We start from the raw sequence: 15,542 nt of genomic DNA, 5'->3' as shown, positions 1-15,542 counted from the left end.
TGAGAGGTATTGCCCAAAAACACTCAGGAATTTTTGGAGGAAGATGGCAGAGAGGATAAGCAGAGCTGTCAATGAATTGGAAATGCATTGAGGGTACATCTTGTAAAACAAAACAATGACACAGGTTGTGCCAACAGCCTAATGAAATCATGAGAAGTCTCCATCTGGCATGTAACAGCACTAAAAATAGCCTGACCTTATTTAGGGATCTATCAGGTTATCAGCTGTGGCTAGTAATTACAGAAAAAAATACCATTTTGATTCACCAAAATTACCATTTTGATTCACCAAAATTTGAAAATCTATGCTATTCCAGTGCCTAATTTTGGAAATTTCTATATGGTATAAAATGGATTACTTAATTTTGTTATGGTAAATGCAATGAAAATTACCGTTATTTAAGAAAAAAATTAATAAAAGAAAAATTTATTTTTTAAGCAGCACTTTTTTTTTGTGCAAGCACCTGAATGGACAACCTTAACTAGTTGTCATGAAAAGTATCTTAAAAATCCCAAGAGTCAGAAATCAAAAACCAATATGTCAAAAATTTTCTTGAGACATATCACTTGCCTTTTAATTCTATTCCCTTGCCTTTTAATTCTATTCAATAAGTTGATTTAGAAATGGTGCTCAGATTTCTGGAAGGCAAACTCAAACAAAGAATTCAAGGACAACCATCTAAGACTAGAGAAAGACAGTATGGGAAAAAAAAAAAAAAAAAAGAGTGTAAATATTAGAACCATGACTCAGTTAGTAGGATCTGAAAAATTCTTGTTCTTCCCATTCAGTCTTCCTAGACTCCAAGTGTACTTTGGCAATGAAAGCTGAAAAACAGGGATGAATAGCAGGAATCTAAGATCACTATAGCCCCAAGGAACACTTCTGGGTGTTTTAAACACTCCACAGTTCTGAGAGAGGATCAGCATCTTATACCAAGGCTGCTTTTAGCTTTGGACAGAAAATATAATCATTTAACTTGGATTCTCTGATCCATAAAGTAATTTTTTTTTCTCAGAGTGTTAGAAGTTTATTTTATGGCAACTAAAAATCAGTAGTGCCTTTCAGAAGTGCAAATACCTAGCTAGGTAACTCTAAGCATACTTAAACATTTACCAAAGACATTCTTAGGCACTTAGAGTCTTCCCCCATGCATGTCTGGAAGTCCTAACAGTGTTGAAAATGCAGCTTGACACATGCTTAAGTTTCAAAATCATAATTAAATCTAGCTTTTTGTTATCTCTCTGAACTGACCTCATCCAGAAAAAATATTTCATGGCATATCCGCTAAATTACATTTCCTGTAAAATAAATTATATGATGATGGTTGTAGTATCATACACTTAACTCATCCAGTTTGGAAGATTTGTCTTTGTACTTCCAAATATTTAAAAGAGAGACAAAACTCCCCTAACACCCCATTATGTTATAGGCTGTATTACAGGACGCACACGATACTGTAGGCTGAGTTTTGCTGGGATGGGGTTTATTCTCCATAGTAGCCTACGTGGAGCAATATTTCAATGTGCGGCTGAAACAATGTTGATAATACACCAATTTTCGTTATTGCTGAAGAGAGCTTGCACAGCATCGAGGTTTTTTCTCCTTTCAATTTTACCCTTCCTGTCCCAGGAGCAAGTTGGCTGGGGGTTGGTACAGGGTTTGGAGGGGACCTAGTCAGGAGATATGACATGACCACAGGAATATTCCATATCACATGGTGTTCTGCAGTAAAAGCTCAGGGTATGGAGGAGCAAGGGAGAACATTCATGGTTATGATATTTGTCTTCCCAAATAACTGCTACACCTGATGAAGCCCTGCTTTCCTTGCTAAACATCTGCCTGCTGATGGGAAGCAGTGAATGAATTTCTTCTTTTGCTTTACATGCAGCATTTGCTTTCCCTATTAAACTCATTATCTTCTGCCTTTTTATCTCCTATTTTCTTCCTGACCCACAACAGAGAGGAGTGAGAAGGTTGTTTGGCTATTGGCCACAGTCAATCCACTACATGCTATCACTAAATATGTATTGGGAAGGATACCTGGACCAGGAGGGGATGCACAGAGAAGAAAATGTGGATCTGGCCCCATGACTACAGCATCTCCTTTGCAGAGGAAATAGAAAATAAAACCAAACTAAATTAAACTGCATTACTCCTGAGAGCAAGAAAGAAAACACAGGTCTCCCAGCCCATTCCCTCAAATATTAGTTTGGAGGAAGAGGTCATTTGTTCATGCCTTGCTTTTGTGTCTCATTTTAGAGAATGTTCAAGCATACAAACCCTGAGCAGAAGCAAATGCCTATTTGTAAAGCAGAGACCCCAGGTTCCGTAAGGCACTATGGTGGCCTGGGCTCAGCAGACAGGCCAAGCTGAAGTGCTTCTTAGTGTCTAGTGTTAAATAAATCCCTCTGTGGTGACACTGCTGTGTCCTACATCTAAGAGAAATAACTCTTCCTGGGCTAGGAAGAGCAAGGTGACTCATTCAGAGTTGTCTATTTCTACAGCAAGCACCTTCTGCTTATTTATCCAGTTCACATCATGTGTTGGAGACTGAAACAGCCCACAGGCACTTCTCAGCCTACTGTCAACATTTCTCTTGAATATGTTTGGTCATTTGTTCTTTATTATTTAAGAAAAAGGAACTCTAGTACAACAGTGGCATACAAGTGTGTAAGTATTGATAGGATGTGTTAAGGGAATAAATCATATTGATTGAGCATCTTGTCACTAGTGTAATTGCATCTGTATTTAGGAATTCCAACACCATAGCTGCAGAGGATCCTGGGCACAGGTCCAGTGCTGAAAATGAGAACTGGGGCTCAGAGTGTCCCTTTTGGAAGACTAGAGAACACTAAGTATAAAATGCCTCATCAAAATACAGGAGAAAAGCCAGACAGACCTATTGAAAGTGAGACCATAGCAGATGGTTTCGATGTTAGGATGGAAAACTGAGACAGAAATTATAGGGAGCCTTTTAAAAAAGCTGCATGTAAATGAACAGAGAAATTCTATTTAACTTTTTCACCCTCCCAAGAGTTCATATTCCCATCAAGGGACTTAATTCTCTTCTGCTTTAGAGCACTGTCATTCTTCTAAATTGCTCTTGGCTGTGATCTTTACCTGTGCTATGCACCATAATTTCTAACTTTTATGAATTGTCAGTAACAAACTGGGCAGGACAACCCCTATTAAACTTCCTCATCAACAGTCTTCTGAAAGACAGAATCCAGCAACATGATTGATGTAGGTAGATAAATAATTAGGATTATGCATTGGTATCATAAGAAACAGATGTGGACAAAACACAACAGATGAGAGACATTAATTAGGAGCTTCAGAAAGATAACTAAGATGATGCAAGAAGAAAGATTAGATACTGGCTGGCTAGCTTTGTGCTACTTGTTTTTCTTTCCTCCAGTCATTTAAGCCTGCTACTCTGTGATGTGTTTGCTTTGTGTTTTTCTATGTCCTTTATCTTCAACTATAGTTGATTTTACAGTCTAAACAACAATAATATCAAATGTTGGTAGAAAAAACAGATTTTAAAAAATCTAATAAAAATGCATTTATTTCAGGATAATCTATTTCCTAGAAGTCATAAAAAAGAAAAGACATTAATAGGAAAATAGTAAGTCAATTAGTTTGAGCTGTTATTTATCATGAACAATTTCCATCTACAAAAGAAGGATAGAGAGACAAATGAAAGGATATTACACCATTTTAAGATACACTGTGCATCCAGGTATCTTTCTATTACGCTAGCAGGGTATGCATGGCTCTAAAAGGAAATACTCATGTCACTGGTAAGGATGACAGCCTTAAGGAAATCACTTTTCTTTTTTTCAAAGAAAGGCTAGCTTTAGTAAACATAATCTACAAATTGTGTGTTTATAATATGCTGTGATTCACCTGAGTGCAATCGTCATTCCAACTTCTTTTCCCAGAAAAGAATTTACTGTGTAACTGTAAAAGAAATTATTAACTGCAAGACTTGTTTATATGATAACTTCTATGCAATACCAAAAAGAATTTATGTGTGAAAATAAACCAACTCTACATATTTATAAAAAAACCCTTAATACTTACATAGGGGATTGTGTCCAAAGTGTCTGTGTTGACAATTATAGGGGCAGGGCTTGCCTGAAAGGGAAAAAAAAAAAGAGAAAATAAATTTAAAGACCTGAAATTCATGAATATTGAAATACTTATACATTAAGTTAAAAGTCTAAAAGCCTATTTTCACACTGAATTCAAATCATACAACAGTACATAACTATGAGTACTGTTCAATCAAGGATGAAGAAAATAGATTCTCAGCCTCCAAACCACAGTTCACTGTGGCCTTTCTTTTTAGTTTCTCCAGGCTTTGGACCACATCCTGAATACGTATTATCCAGTTATTAATTTTTTAGTAGAACTGTAAGAAACCTGATGTATTCAACTTTCAATTAGGGGATATTGAGTTTGAGGGTTTCTGCTTGCCCATCTGACAATTCCACCTTTGGATGGAACCAAGATGATTAACTGATCTTTACAGAGGAGAAACATTTAATGCTTACACTGCTTAGCAGTATTGTATATGTATATGGATATATATGATGATGTTTATGTCAAAGGTATATAATTGGCATGGTTCATATACACTCAGCTGGAGTTCAGATTGAAATACAGACCAGTTTAAAAAGACTTGTGCATCTGCAAATCTGCCCAACCTGATCTGTAATTTCTTGATGAAGCTCATATCCAGGCTAGTTTCCAACCACCTGAACCTCTTGCTCTTCTCATTCTGGCATTCAGTGGTACTGACCCAGTGCCAAGCTCTGATATGACCCAGCTGCATAAACCTAGCTCAGACTCTGGAGAAAACCAGAGTTGTGAGAATGTGTAAGCCAGAGGCAAGCACCATCAGTAAAATGTCAAACTAAAGGAAGGACTGCCGAGATGGGATTGTTAATAAATCAAGGACTCAGAAGGCCCAACATGTAGTCAGTGTAGCACAAGGAGTGATGGAAGGCACCCTTTCTTAGACTTACTAATGCCTACTTGGGCTGCAAAGACTCTTCAGTCACTGACCTGGGCTGATGAAAATACTAATGCTTAGCACAGTAGCTCACTAGTTCTATTCATCTGCACTGTGTACTTGTCACTGAATCACTGCACTTTAAACTCGTACAGACTGCAGGGTCTCTTTGTGCATGGTAGGCATGAACACGGCACTGCTGAAAACACTGATCTTGTTTCTGTCGTCAAATATTTACTATAGGATTTCAAACCTTTGGTTGTTACCAACCCAAATTAGGAATGTGACGTTAGTGCAATAATTCAAATAATGTGAGAAAAACACAGTTCGTGGGTTTTTTTTCCCCAGTTTTTGTGCAGTCATTCAAAGAGAATTCTGTGTTCAAAGAAATTTTATGTTATGGGACAAAAACTACTGCTGATTAATGCCATCATTTCTATACAACTGTGTAAGCCGTGAATTAAAATTAAATGCATAAAATTTGGTGTCTGCATTTCATTGCATGCACCAGTGTCAAGGTATGGTATTATTTGTTATTAAAATGCTTAGTATCTGAAAAGATATTATACACCCATACCCTGTTATTCTCATTGTGTCCCAAAACACTGGTCACACTAAAGTGATAGGTAAAAGCCGAATTTTAATTCATAGAATCATAATATTTTTATGATTTTATTAATATGATTATAATATTTTTAGCTTTAGTCATATCAGATATGCCTATAGTTGCATTATCATTGAAGGTAAAACAAATTATTTCCTTTTTAGAATAACACTAATATTTAGCTCAATACACTTAAAAAGTGCTACCTTTGCAACAGGAAGAATAAGCTTGGCAATTTCTTACAGTATTGATTTTATCTCCTTTTTATTTTTACCTACTGTGTTGGTCTAGTACCAACTATGAAAAAAATTGCAGTTTTCAAAATAACAGCATCTTTCCACTGATGATTTAAACAAACAGTATCTACTGAAATAACAAAAATCTTTCAGAAGTCATTTTCCAAAGCATTCACCCAAATCTCTTTACCTATTGAAGAACAAAGCCTTTTATCTGCATCAGAATTTCCTGAAGTAAAGCTAAAGAAATCAGAAACAAATGTGGGAACACTTGGGATTGGACAGAACACTCCTACTGCAGTCAGACAAGGGGATGGAAGTGCAGCCCAGTTTGCCATTCCCCCTCGCCGCTACAATGGCTGACTCATGTGCAACTTGTTCTCTCTACAAAGCTGCAGCTTAGCCAGACTGTGCCTGGCTGGGACTGCTCCATATTTTATTCTGTCATGGGGAACTCCTGTATGTTTTCACTGAACTTTGTGAGGTTCCTCTCAGCACATTTCTCCTTCTCCTATATTCCTCTAAAGAGCAGGGAACAGTCCAGTGTATCATATCTGCTCTTCCCAGTCTGGTGTTACCTCAAACCTTGCTGACCATGCTCTCTGTATAATCATTCTGGTTATTAATGAAGATGTTAAAGAGCATTAGCACTTCTATCAACTCTGTATGAGCACCACAAGTAACTTGCCATCAGAAACTGAATTCTGAACTGCTGACCACTGCTCTTTGGGTCTGCTGGTCTAGCCAGTGTCCCACTTGTAGTAAATCCATCCATTTAGTTTCTCTCTCATTTGGCTATGAAAGAGAATTTCTGAAAACCTTGCTAAAATTCAGGCAAATGACATCTACTTATTTTCTGTCATCCACAGAGCTAGCAGATTTCTTGTCACAGAAGGATGTTAGATTGGCAAGGTAAAATCCAAACATTTGTAAATTGACCTCCCTCTTTTTAATCACCTCCCTCTGTCCTTCATGAGCCTTGACAAAATGTTCTGGAGGCCCAGACCATGGACACTCACACGATGCTTCCATTTGTTAGCTTCCTAGCTAATCCTGATCCCTGGGTTATCACGTGTTCCATCACCCTTTCCACAGGATAAGTCTGAGCATTTAAAGCTGCTCCTTTGAATGATGTGATCCCTGATACAGAGCCTGTAAAGAATTCATTTTCAAGCCAGTGTATGACTCAGGATTCATTTCAACACTCTGTTTACTATATTCTTTACTGATTGGAAAAAGCTATACTAAACTATCAAACTGATGATTTTCTGCAACTGGGGCATTTATCCTGTTCAGAGAGATGGGCATGAAAAAATTCGCAGTGCAATAGTTTCAAATGGATATAGTGACTGTAAGCACACACTCACAACTAATATCATCAGTGCATTCACCTTCTCTGTTCCTTCTGTTCATATCTGGGCATGTGATTCTGTGTGTGTGGGACAGTGCTTCCTGTTACAACTTGTCTTTTTAGGTTTTGGGTTGGTTTTTTTTTGGTGGTTTTTTTTTGGGTTGTTTTTTTTTTTTTTTTTTTGTGAGGAGGAATATTTGTTTTGTTGGTTTTTTTTTAATAAGAAATATGATTTAATAGAAACATCTTGCTCCCATCTCTCTGATATATGGTGATTTGAAGAACACTAACCTCCTGAGCTGCAAAATTGCATTAAAGTGCAGGAAATGGAGATTATTTCATTAGCTGGGCCCTGTTTGTAGCTCATGCTTTAAAGTAGGAGACTTCAATCATGCAAAGCTGAGAAGACAGTTTGCAATCACTGGAGAGAGCCCTAAATATAGTGCTAGCCATGGAGTACACAATAGCATCAAAACAGTCCTTTAACCACAGTGAAATTACTGAAGGGATAAAATCAGTATGAACAAGGAGTCAAAGATTTTACTTTCCAGAATGTTGTGTCTGTATCTATGAAAACATGACTTGAAAACATGTCACACTGGTTCACCAAATTCTCAAAAAAGATACTCAGGTATCTTTGTACTTCTAATGGAGAACATTGAAAATCTCTGATCAACAACAGTACTCCCAACTGTGCATAAATTAACAAAGGCATGCAAAAACATGTCTAGATTCTCTTGAGAACCTCTGCCTAGAGTGTTTTTGAGATAGCACTGCCTCTTATCTCTCAATCTGTATACCCACACAGATCTATATAGTTTTTATCTAGGCTTCAGACTGGTTGAGATGATATAGCTTCCTGGAAGATAACAACTTTATTCCTAACTCTGCGCCTTGACCAAGACACTGAATCATATTTTACCAAGTAAATTACACTTTACCAGCTTTTCCAGATGCAAAATAAAACCTAACCAATCACCAGAAGTGTGAATATTACTGAGTGCAGTGAATTGAATAATCCTGTTTTCCCCATTCCTCACTTCCCTCTCCATCCCAGTCCCTACCTATATGTTAAGCATTATACTAAGCTGACAATGTACTGTGCAGTCAGACTTACAGCTCCTGCTCCCTGCATGAACCTTCCTCCTACCCTTGACTGGAATCACTGCTTTCAGCTGTGCCATCTCTGTGCTTTGAAAAAAGGCATCACACTGACAGCTGCAGTGAAAGAATGGCATAGCTGAGACAAAACTTGAATAGCTTTGGGAAAAAGAATAAAAATGGAAGATTTTATTATTATTATTATTCTTAAAGGACTTGAGCATAAAACACTTTGCTTCCACAAATATATACAAGATTGTTCTGCTTGCTTTTCTGCCAAAAGCACAACCTAGAAGCAAGATAGAATAAAAGCACTTGAAGCCAGTAGAAACAGAACAAAAATGCACATGGTCTAGTTCATGAACAATTACTCTGCTACCAAATTCTCTACAAGTGTATGACATGACTCATACCTCTCAGACAAGGTGAACTTTCCCTCTACCATGGATGCTAGCATTATCCTGCTTTTAATCATACTACTCACAGTTTTAGAGACTATCCATATCATACTGGGTTGCTTTCTCTAGCATTCGTAAGTCCTTGTTTTAACTGTTCGTACTATGCAGGACTATATTCAACACCAGACAACAAAATCACAAACATAGTTATTTGTCCACTACTTTATAAATCATAAGCACAGCATATTACTTCTTAACAAGAAAACACAACCAAGTATGTCATCATTTTGAAATTGCCCATCTCTGCTTATTCCTAGCTGCAATTTTAATTTCATAGAATCAATAAGGTTGGTGATGACCTCTAGGATCAAGTCCAACCAATAATCCAGCTGGTTTAGGTCCATCCCTAAACCATGTCCCTAAGCGCCCCACCTAACTGGTTTTCGAATATTTCCAGGTATAGTGATTCCACCGCTTTCTTGGGCAACCTGTTTCAAGGCTTGATCACCCTTTCAGTGAAGACTTTTTTCTTGCTATCCAACCTCAACCTCCTCTTACGCAACTTGAGGCTGTTAGAGCTCTCTACTGCTTTTCTTGTTAAGGAATCACCATCATTACCGACATTATTACATTTAATTAAACTCAAAATAAGGAGGTGGTGAAATTGAGAGTAATACAAGAGTGTCTGTATTACCTATCATTTTAAAAGTAAGTTGAGGTGGCAGTGGCTTATTGCCATCTTGTGCAGACAATGAACTCTGGACTGTATATCAGAGTTAAAGGCTCATCTTTCCAGGCAGTCACCCCTAAACTCTGAAACACTCTCTGGAATATACATTTGCAGTTTTGTATTACTTCAAAATGTTAGCATTTTGTGTCTTAATACAAAGTAGAGCAGTCCCTATGTATATACATGAATAGGGCATGCTGCATTTTTCAGACACACAGTGTACTGCTTAAGGCCTTAAGAAAGTGATACTGAATTCGTTTAAGTTCCTGTTTTCAGGAGTCTCACAATTGCAAGCAATAGATTTACATTTACACACAAGGGCAGGAAAGATTAAATGACAATTTAGATGTCAAAACAGTAATTCTCTGGCATGCTATGAGGCCTCAAGATCACAGAACACGCACCACCTTTTGTCATATTTACCACTGAATTACAAACTGAAAGACTAAAAGATAAAAAGTAACTTCATTGCTATTAATCAGAAAATGTAAAATATAGAGAACCTCTTTGAACATCTATAGAATGACTGAGCAGCAAACAATCCTACCTCTGCTCTGAGACATAAAACAGAAGTCAAAAGCAGCTTTGCTTGCAGGCTGCAGCTGCCATGAAAGATGAAAAATGCCTCAAGAAATCCTCAAGACCACTCCCTTTGTATACAATGCAACCTCATATAAAGCCATTTAGTTTAAATGAAAATTGCACTCTTCAAAGAAGGTGGCCTTATTTGCAGACTTGGAGTTTTACATTGTTTTTACTTTATCAGTAGGAATAATTTCCTATTTAAAATTGTATTTATTATTTTAAAATAATTTGCATTATTTAAAAAAAAACTCCAAAACCCATACACAAGGAAAATTCAACATTTCTATGTGGATTCAGAGGCTATCAGAGGGATTGAGAAGAAAGCACCTATTTTACAGTTGTTGAAGTTTCCCCTGTAATGATCTTACCTGTCAGCAGGTTGAAATAGCAATGATTAATATAACAGATAATTTTTCCCCCAGTATAAGATCTATTGAAGGACATAGAAATATCAGTGGGAAAAGCTCTCTGGGCACTGGAACAGACTCCCCAGGGAAGTGGTCACAGCACCAAGCCTGGCAGGGTTCAGTAAGTATTTGGACAATGCTCTGTCAGAGCACATCGTGTGACTCTTGGGCTGTCCTGTGCAGGGCCAGGAGTTGCACTTGATGATCCTTGTGGGTACCTTCCAACTCAGGATATTCTGTGATTCTGTGCTAACACACACAAATGCACACAGACTCAAAATAGACCAGAAGAAAAGCACACATCCAGATTTTAGGCATCCTATTTGACCTAGCTGTGTACTTTATTTTTTTTTCCAGCCTCAATGTGCACAAACATAGAACTCCTTCCAAAGGGAGAAAATCAAAAATCAAAGCAAAATTGCAGCTATTTCTTTTATGGAATCCTAGAATCATTTATGTTGGAATAGAGTTCTAAGGTCATAGAGTCCAAATGCTAACCCAGCACTGCCAAACCCACCACTAAACCATGTCCCTAAGTGCCACATCTACAAACACTGCAACACTTTCTCCAAAAGCTGAGCAGGGCCAGAGGAAAAACAAATGCATGTGTGATCCCAATACAAACAATGGAGGGGCTGGATCTGGACTGCACTTGCAACCTAATTATGGTATCTTCTCATATTTGGCTTTTCCTCCTTTCTTTCAAAAGTCAAGGCTGCCTTACTCACCATATGGCTTTTTATTTTTAACATCATGGTACACTAAGCTTACAAAGAAATTATCCAGTGTCTTATTCTGTTACCTTTTTGTATCATTAAATACCTGAGATTTGAGTGTAACATTTCTGCATGGGGGTTATAAAAACCCTCCTCAAAAACACAGAAACAAATGGACTAAAAATTATAATGTAGATGAAGAGAACAAAAAAAAAGATAATACAAAATTAAATGTGAAACAGGGGAATTGCTTTAACAAAATTCAGTAACTGTTAAAGAGGTTTAATTAGAACATGAATCTTAAAGAATGAAACACCTGCTTTCAGGTTAATCTGTTACATTCAGCACTGTAAACAGGAGCCCAGCAAGAAAGGAATCAGTGCCAAAGAGTGCTCATCTCTGTTTAGCAAGGGCAGAAGTCATCAAGGCTTACTGGTGTCAGAGTTAAAACTCTTCACAGAGGGAAAAGAAGAAGAAATACGAAAGTTTTAGAGTTTTTGAAAGGTTCTAATAGCACAAATAGCAAAATCACCAACAACCTTGTTTTGGCACTGAAGTGGCCATGAGGAGAGCTGGGAATTTCTGTGGTCCATATAATGCATCAAATTAACTCACTGATTCTGCCTAAGTATGTATAGAGGCAAAGCTATTTTGCCAAATGTTTTCACTTAATGTATACAGGGTTAAGTATAGAGGAAGAACTTAAAGTAACAAACTTGATTTTGAATATCTGCAATAAGCTTCAAATTCAAGTTGGTCTGTGCTGGAGCAAAGAATATTTTGATTTTTATGTCAGTGGAAGTAAACTTCTACCCTAACGTCCTCTGGAAAAGTTTTAATTGATGTCCCAGAGTGCCCCTTTATGTCCCAGAATCTCTAAGTGATGAATAAAATTAACTAAATAATTCCAAATATATCACTTGCCCTACAGCTTGTTTCAAACCCTAAATCACTGCAGGACTGCTGCACTCACAGTACATCAGTTTAAAAGACAAACATCCATGTGTGAAGTGCAGCTATCCAGGGCTCAGGGGGAATCAGCTCTTTTACATGGTTCAGCTTCGTGTGGCATAAAATGCATTTCTCAATGGAGATGCTCTATTACATAAATTACTACTATTTGATACTTTACTACAGGGCTTGCCAACCATTTTTAAACTTCAGTTTTCTTGCTGATGTCCTTCTGCCTGAGAACCTGAGTGCTCTGTGGGTGGCTTGCGGGACAGCACGTGCCAGAACTGCCAGTTTTCCAGTAATTTTACAGGTTGTAGCACCCCAGCAGGAACATCACAAGCTGCCAAATTTAGCCAGGGCTCTCCTTGAGAACCTTTGTAATGCCATCAGGTTGTTACTGATTAAATAGGATGGTCCCATTTGAATGATGTAATCTTGATGTAGGACAGAGAGCGGAAATATGCAAATGCCATTTTCTTTTTGTTTTTAGGACTAATTTCCCTCATCGTTTAAAATTTTTGCACAGAGAAGAAAAATCAGTCAAATTCATAGACGTTGCACCTTGTTATTCCTCACTCTGCTACATTCAAGTGTCTTGTTTAAGGAGTACATCCTACTGAAGCATCAATCTCACGTCTCTTCTGCCTGCCTTCTGCTCCCTATTGGATGGAAACAGCCAGGGAGCTCTGAACTGCAAGGGAAGCTTCTGTGAGGAGAAGCCAGAGCTGCGCTATGCTGGGCACAGGTGACAGCCAGTGTCACACCAGACCCACCACTGGGGCAGGAGAAACAAGTAACACAGAAGAAAAGAGTGAGGATAAAGGAGCAGCAAAGAGAAAAAAGCATGTCCTAACCCCAGCTCCAACCCCATGTGTGAGGGACCCCAAGTCCCTCATCCCCCACAAAGGCACTGAGTGGGACCTGAAGTGGTGGCTAGAGAAGGGGAAGTGTCTGGAGTGAAGATGAACCTCAAGATGAGGCATTTTCCCTTAGTGTGCATTTGTCATTTTTGTTTCTCAATATCCAACTCAATAAATAAATATTTATGTAAACTGACAAGAAAGTTAAATTCCCTAAGTCAAATCTGCTTTGCCCTCAAAACACCAATTATTCTGAAATTGCACTGTAGAACAGATATTTGTTCATCTCCTTTTATTTAGTCACTCTATTTTCTGAAAAACCTACAAATCAAGTATTGGAGTTGAGACTGGACCAGCAGAAGAAAGCAAAAGAGCAAAGTCTTTGGTTATGAAAGAAAATGTTGATTACGCAATGGTATCCTGTGCAGACATGAACTCACTCGAGCAGGGCTCTGAAGGGAGCACGTGACTTGTGGCTCTGCTTGTGTGACAATAAGCCCAAGCTAAGAAAACTGCCCTTCTATAAGATGAATGTAGCTAAGTAGGAGAAAAAACAAATCATAAAATCTTGGAAGGGTTTGAGTTGGAAAGGACCTTTGAAGCCCATCTAGTCCAAGGACCCTGTGATAAGCAGGGTCATCTTCAACTAGATCAAGTTATTCAGAGCCCTATCCAATCTAACCGTGAATGTTTTCAGGGATAGGGCATTCACCAACTCTCTGAGCACGTGTGCTGGTATTTTACCACCATCACTGTGAAACATCTCTTCCTTATATTTAATCTAAATCAATCATCTTTCAACTTAACACCATTAGCCCATATCCTGTCACAGCAGGTCCTGTTAAAAAGTCTGTCCCCATCTTCCACTTAGACCCTTCCAAGTACTGCAAGGCCACAAGATCTTTCAACAGAGAGAAAGTAGAAGCAGTACCATGGCCACAAGGAAAGCTGTCATGCAAAAATAGAAACACATAAATTAGCAACTGATTAAACATATATATTTATACCCTTACAGATCCTCTATAAAGAGACATTTTCCATCGAGAGAGAAAGCTACACCTACTTCTCCTTACATACTCTATTAAAATGCATTGCTATTGACCTCTCAATTCTTAGAAAGAGCATTAAGTAAAAAAATTCAAAACAGAAAATCAATGTAACATGGCACCATAGGTTTGGAGAATAAGGAAACAATGTAAAGGGACTGAACTATAGAAGAAGTAACAGTGCCACAAAGGGAGCTCTATGATATGTCATTGCTTAAGTAAACAAAGTGCCAAGGTCCATTATTAGTCTGAACCACAAAGGAAATGACTGGAGAGTACAGCACAACCAACATTCTTTCAAAGAAGTTCCACAGACCCTTAAAAATTATAGACATGGAAAACAAGAAGGCGATTCCCCTTGAGAAATGATAAAGGGAAAAGCATCCTTGTGAACTTGAAAAAGAAAAAAAACAGGGGTCCAAATAAGACTAAAAAACCAAATTTAACAAAATTGACTAAAAGCAAAAGGAAGAAATATAAAAATAATTTTAAATAATTCTTTGATATTATTAACGAAAAGCACTTCATATGAGGAAAATTATACTTGCCTGTTTTTCTATCAATATTTTGCAATTTTTTTGGTGGGAATAGTTTTCAGTTTCATGCCAAGGGCAGCCAAGCAGATTTTATCCACAGCTACAACTATGTGGCAAATTCAACAATCTATAGTATAGTCTCCCTAGCGGAAAGGTTGAAGCTTTGTTGCCTAAAACTCCTTTGTACAAACTTAGGTTAGCACTGAAATGAATACTGTAGGCAGTACTCACATTCTGACAGATGGGCGATGCGACCTATGAGGTCTTTCCCCATCTTTACATTTTAGCATTCTGTCATTTCTTAACAGCATTGTTTTGGCTAGAATTGGATGTAGAAACACTGAGTAAAAAAATAATCTTAAACTGAATTAAAATAGGTGGGAACAGTGACTTATCTAGCAGCAAGTAACATGGCCTTTTTTTCTCATTATGCCAGCACAAAAAGTAATACAAGGCAGCACTTTGAAACACGATCATTCCTGGGTTATAGGTCATCTCTTAGTTACTGATTTCAAGACATATTTTCTGCTTTGTAAAACACAAACATTGAGGATGCTGCTCTTTGTATACATTATTAGTAGTGACCTGAAAAGGACTAGGAAAGTTCTGCACTCTCTGAATTTACTGTGTGAATGTATATATTAAAAGCCACTTATTCCACAAAATGGAACAACTTTCCTCGTACACAAAGACAACATTCACCCTTCACTGTATCGAACAATACATGTAACAATCAAAGACATAAAACCTAAAAACTGTCAGAACTGATCTGAACCAAGATTGAGAAGATGGGTTTGCAAACCAATTAGGGGAACTTCAAACGTCACAACCACCCTTCATGCACTGAACAGCACCCCCCAAAACACTGGAACATTAAATGGTTCAGAGCATCAAGGCAGCCTCTTCCTCTAGTAATAACAGCAGAAACAGTAACAATAAGAAACATCTCCTGCATATATGTCTCTGATATGATGATGGTTCAGTTCTCTTTTTTTAAT

At 37.7% G+C, this 15,542-nt stretch overlaps 1 protein-coding gene across 1 annotated transcript in view; it reads right to left on the bottom strand.

Annotated features, from left to right (window-relative positions):
- The window catches only part of DLG2 (discs large MAGUK scaffold protein 2), a 984,977-nt gene that overhangs the window by 384,711 nt on the left and 584,724 nt on the right, over nucleotides 1–15,542 (bottom strand). The window contains exon 9 of the mRNA XM_053935819.1: nucleotides 4,087–4,140. Coding sequence (XP_053791794.1) covers nucleotides 4,087–4,140 — 54 coding nt within the window. The remainder of the gene's footprint in view (nucleotides 1–4,086; nucleotides 4,141–15,542) is intronic.

This window comes from Vidua chalybeata, chromosome 2, assembly GCF_026979565.1.
Source record: "Vidua chalybeata isolate OUT-0048 chromosome 2, bVidCha1 merged haplotype, whole genome shotgun sequence".
NCBI classification, from domain to species: Eukaryota; Metazoa; Chordata; class Aves; order Passeriformes; family Viduidae; genus Vidua; species Vidua chalybeata.
This window is presented reverse-complemented; position numbering and strand designations above follow the sequence as displayed.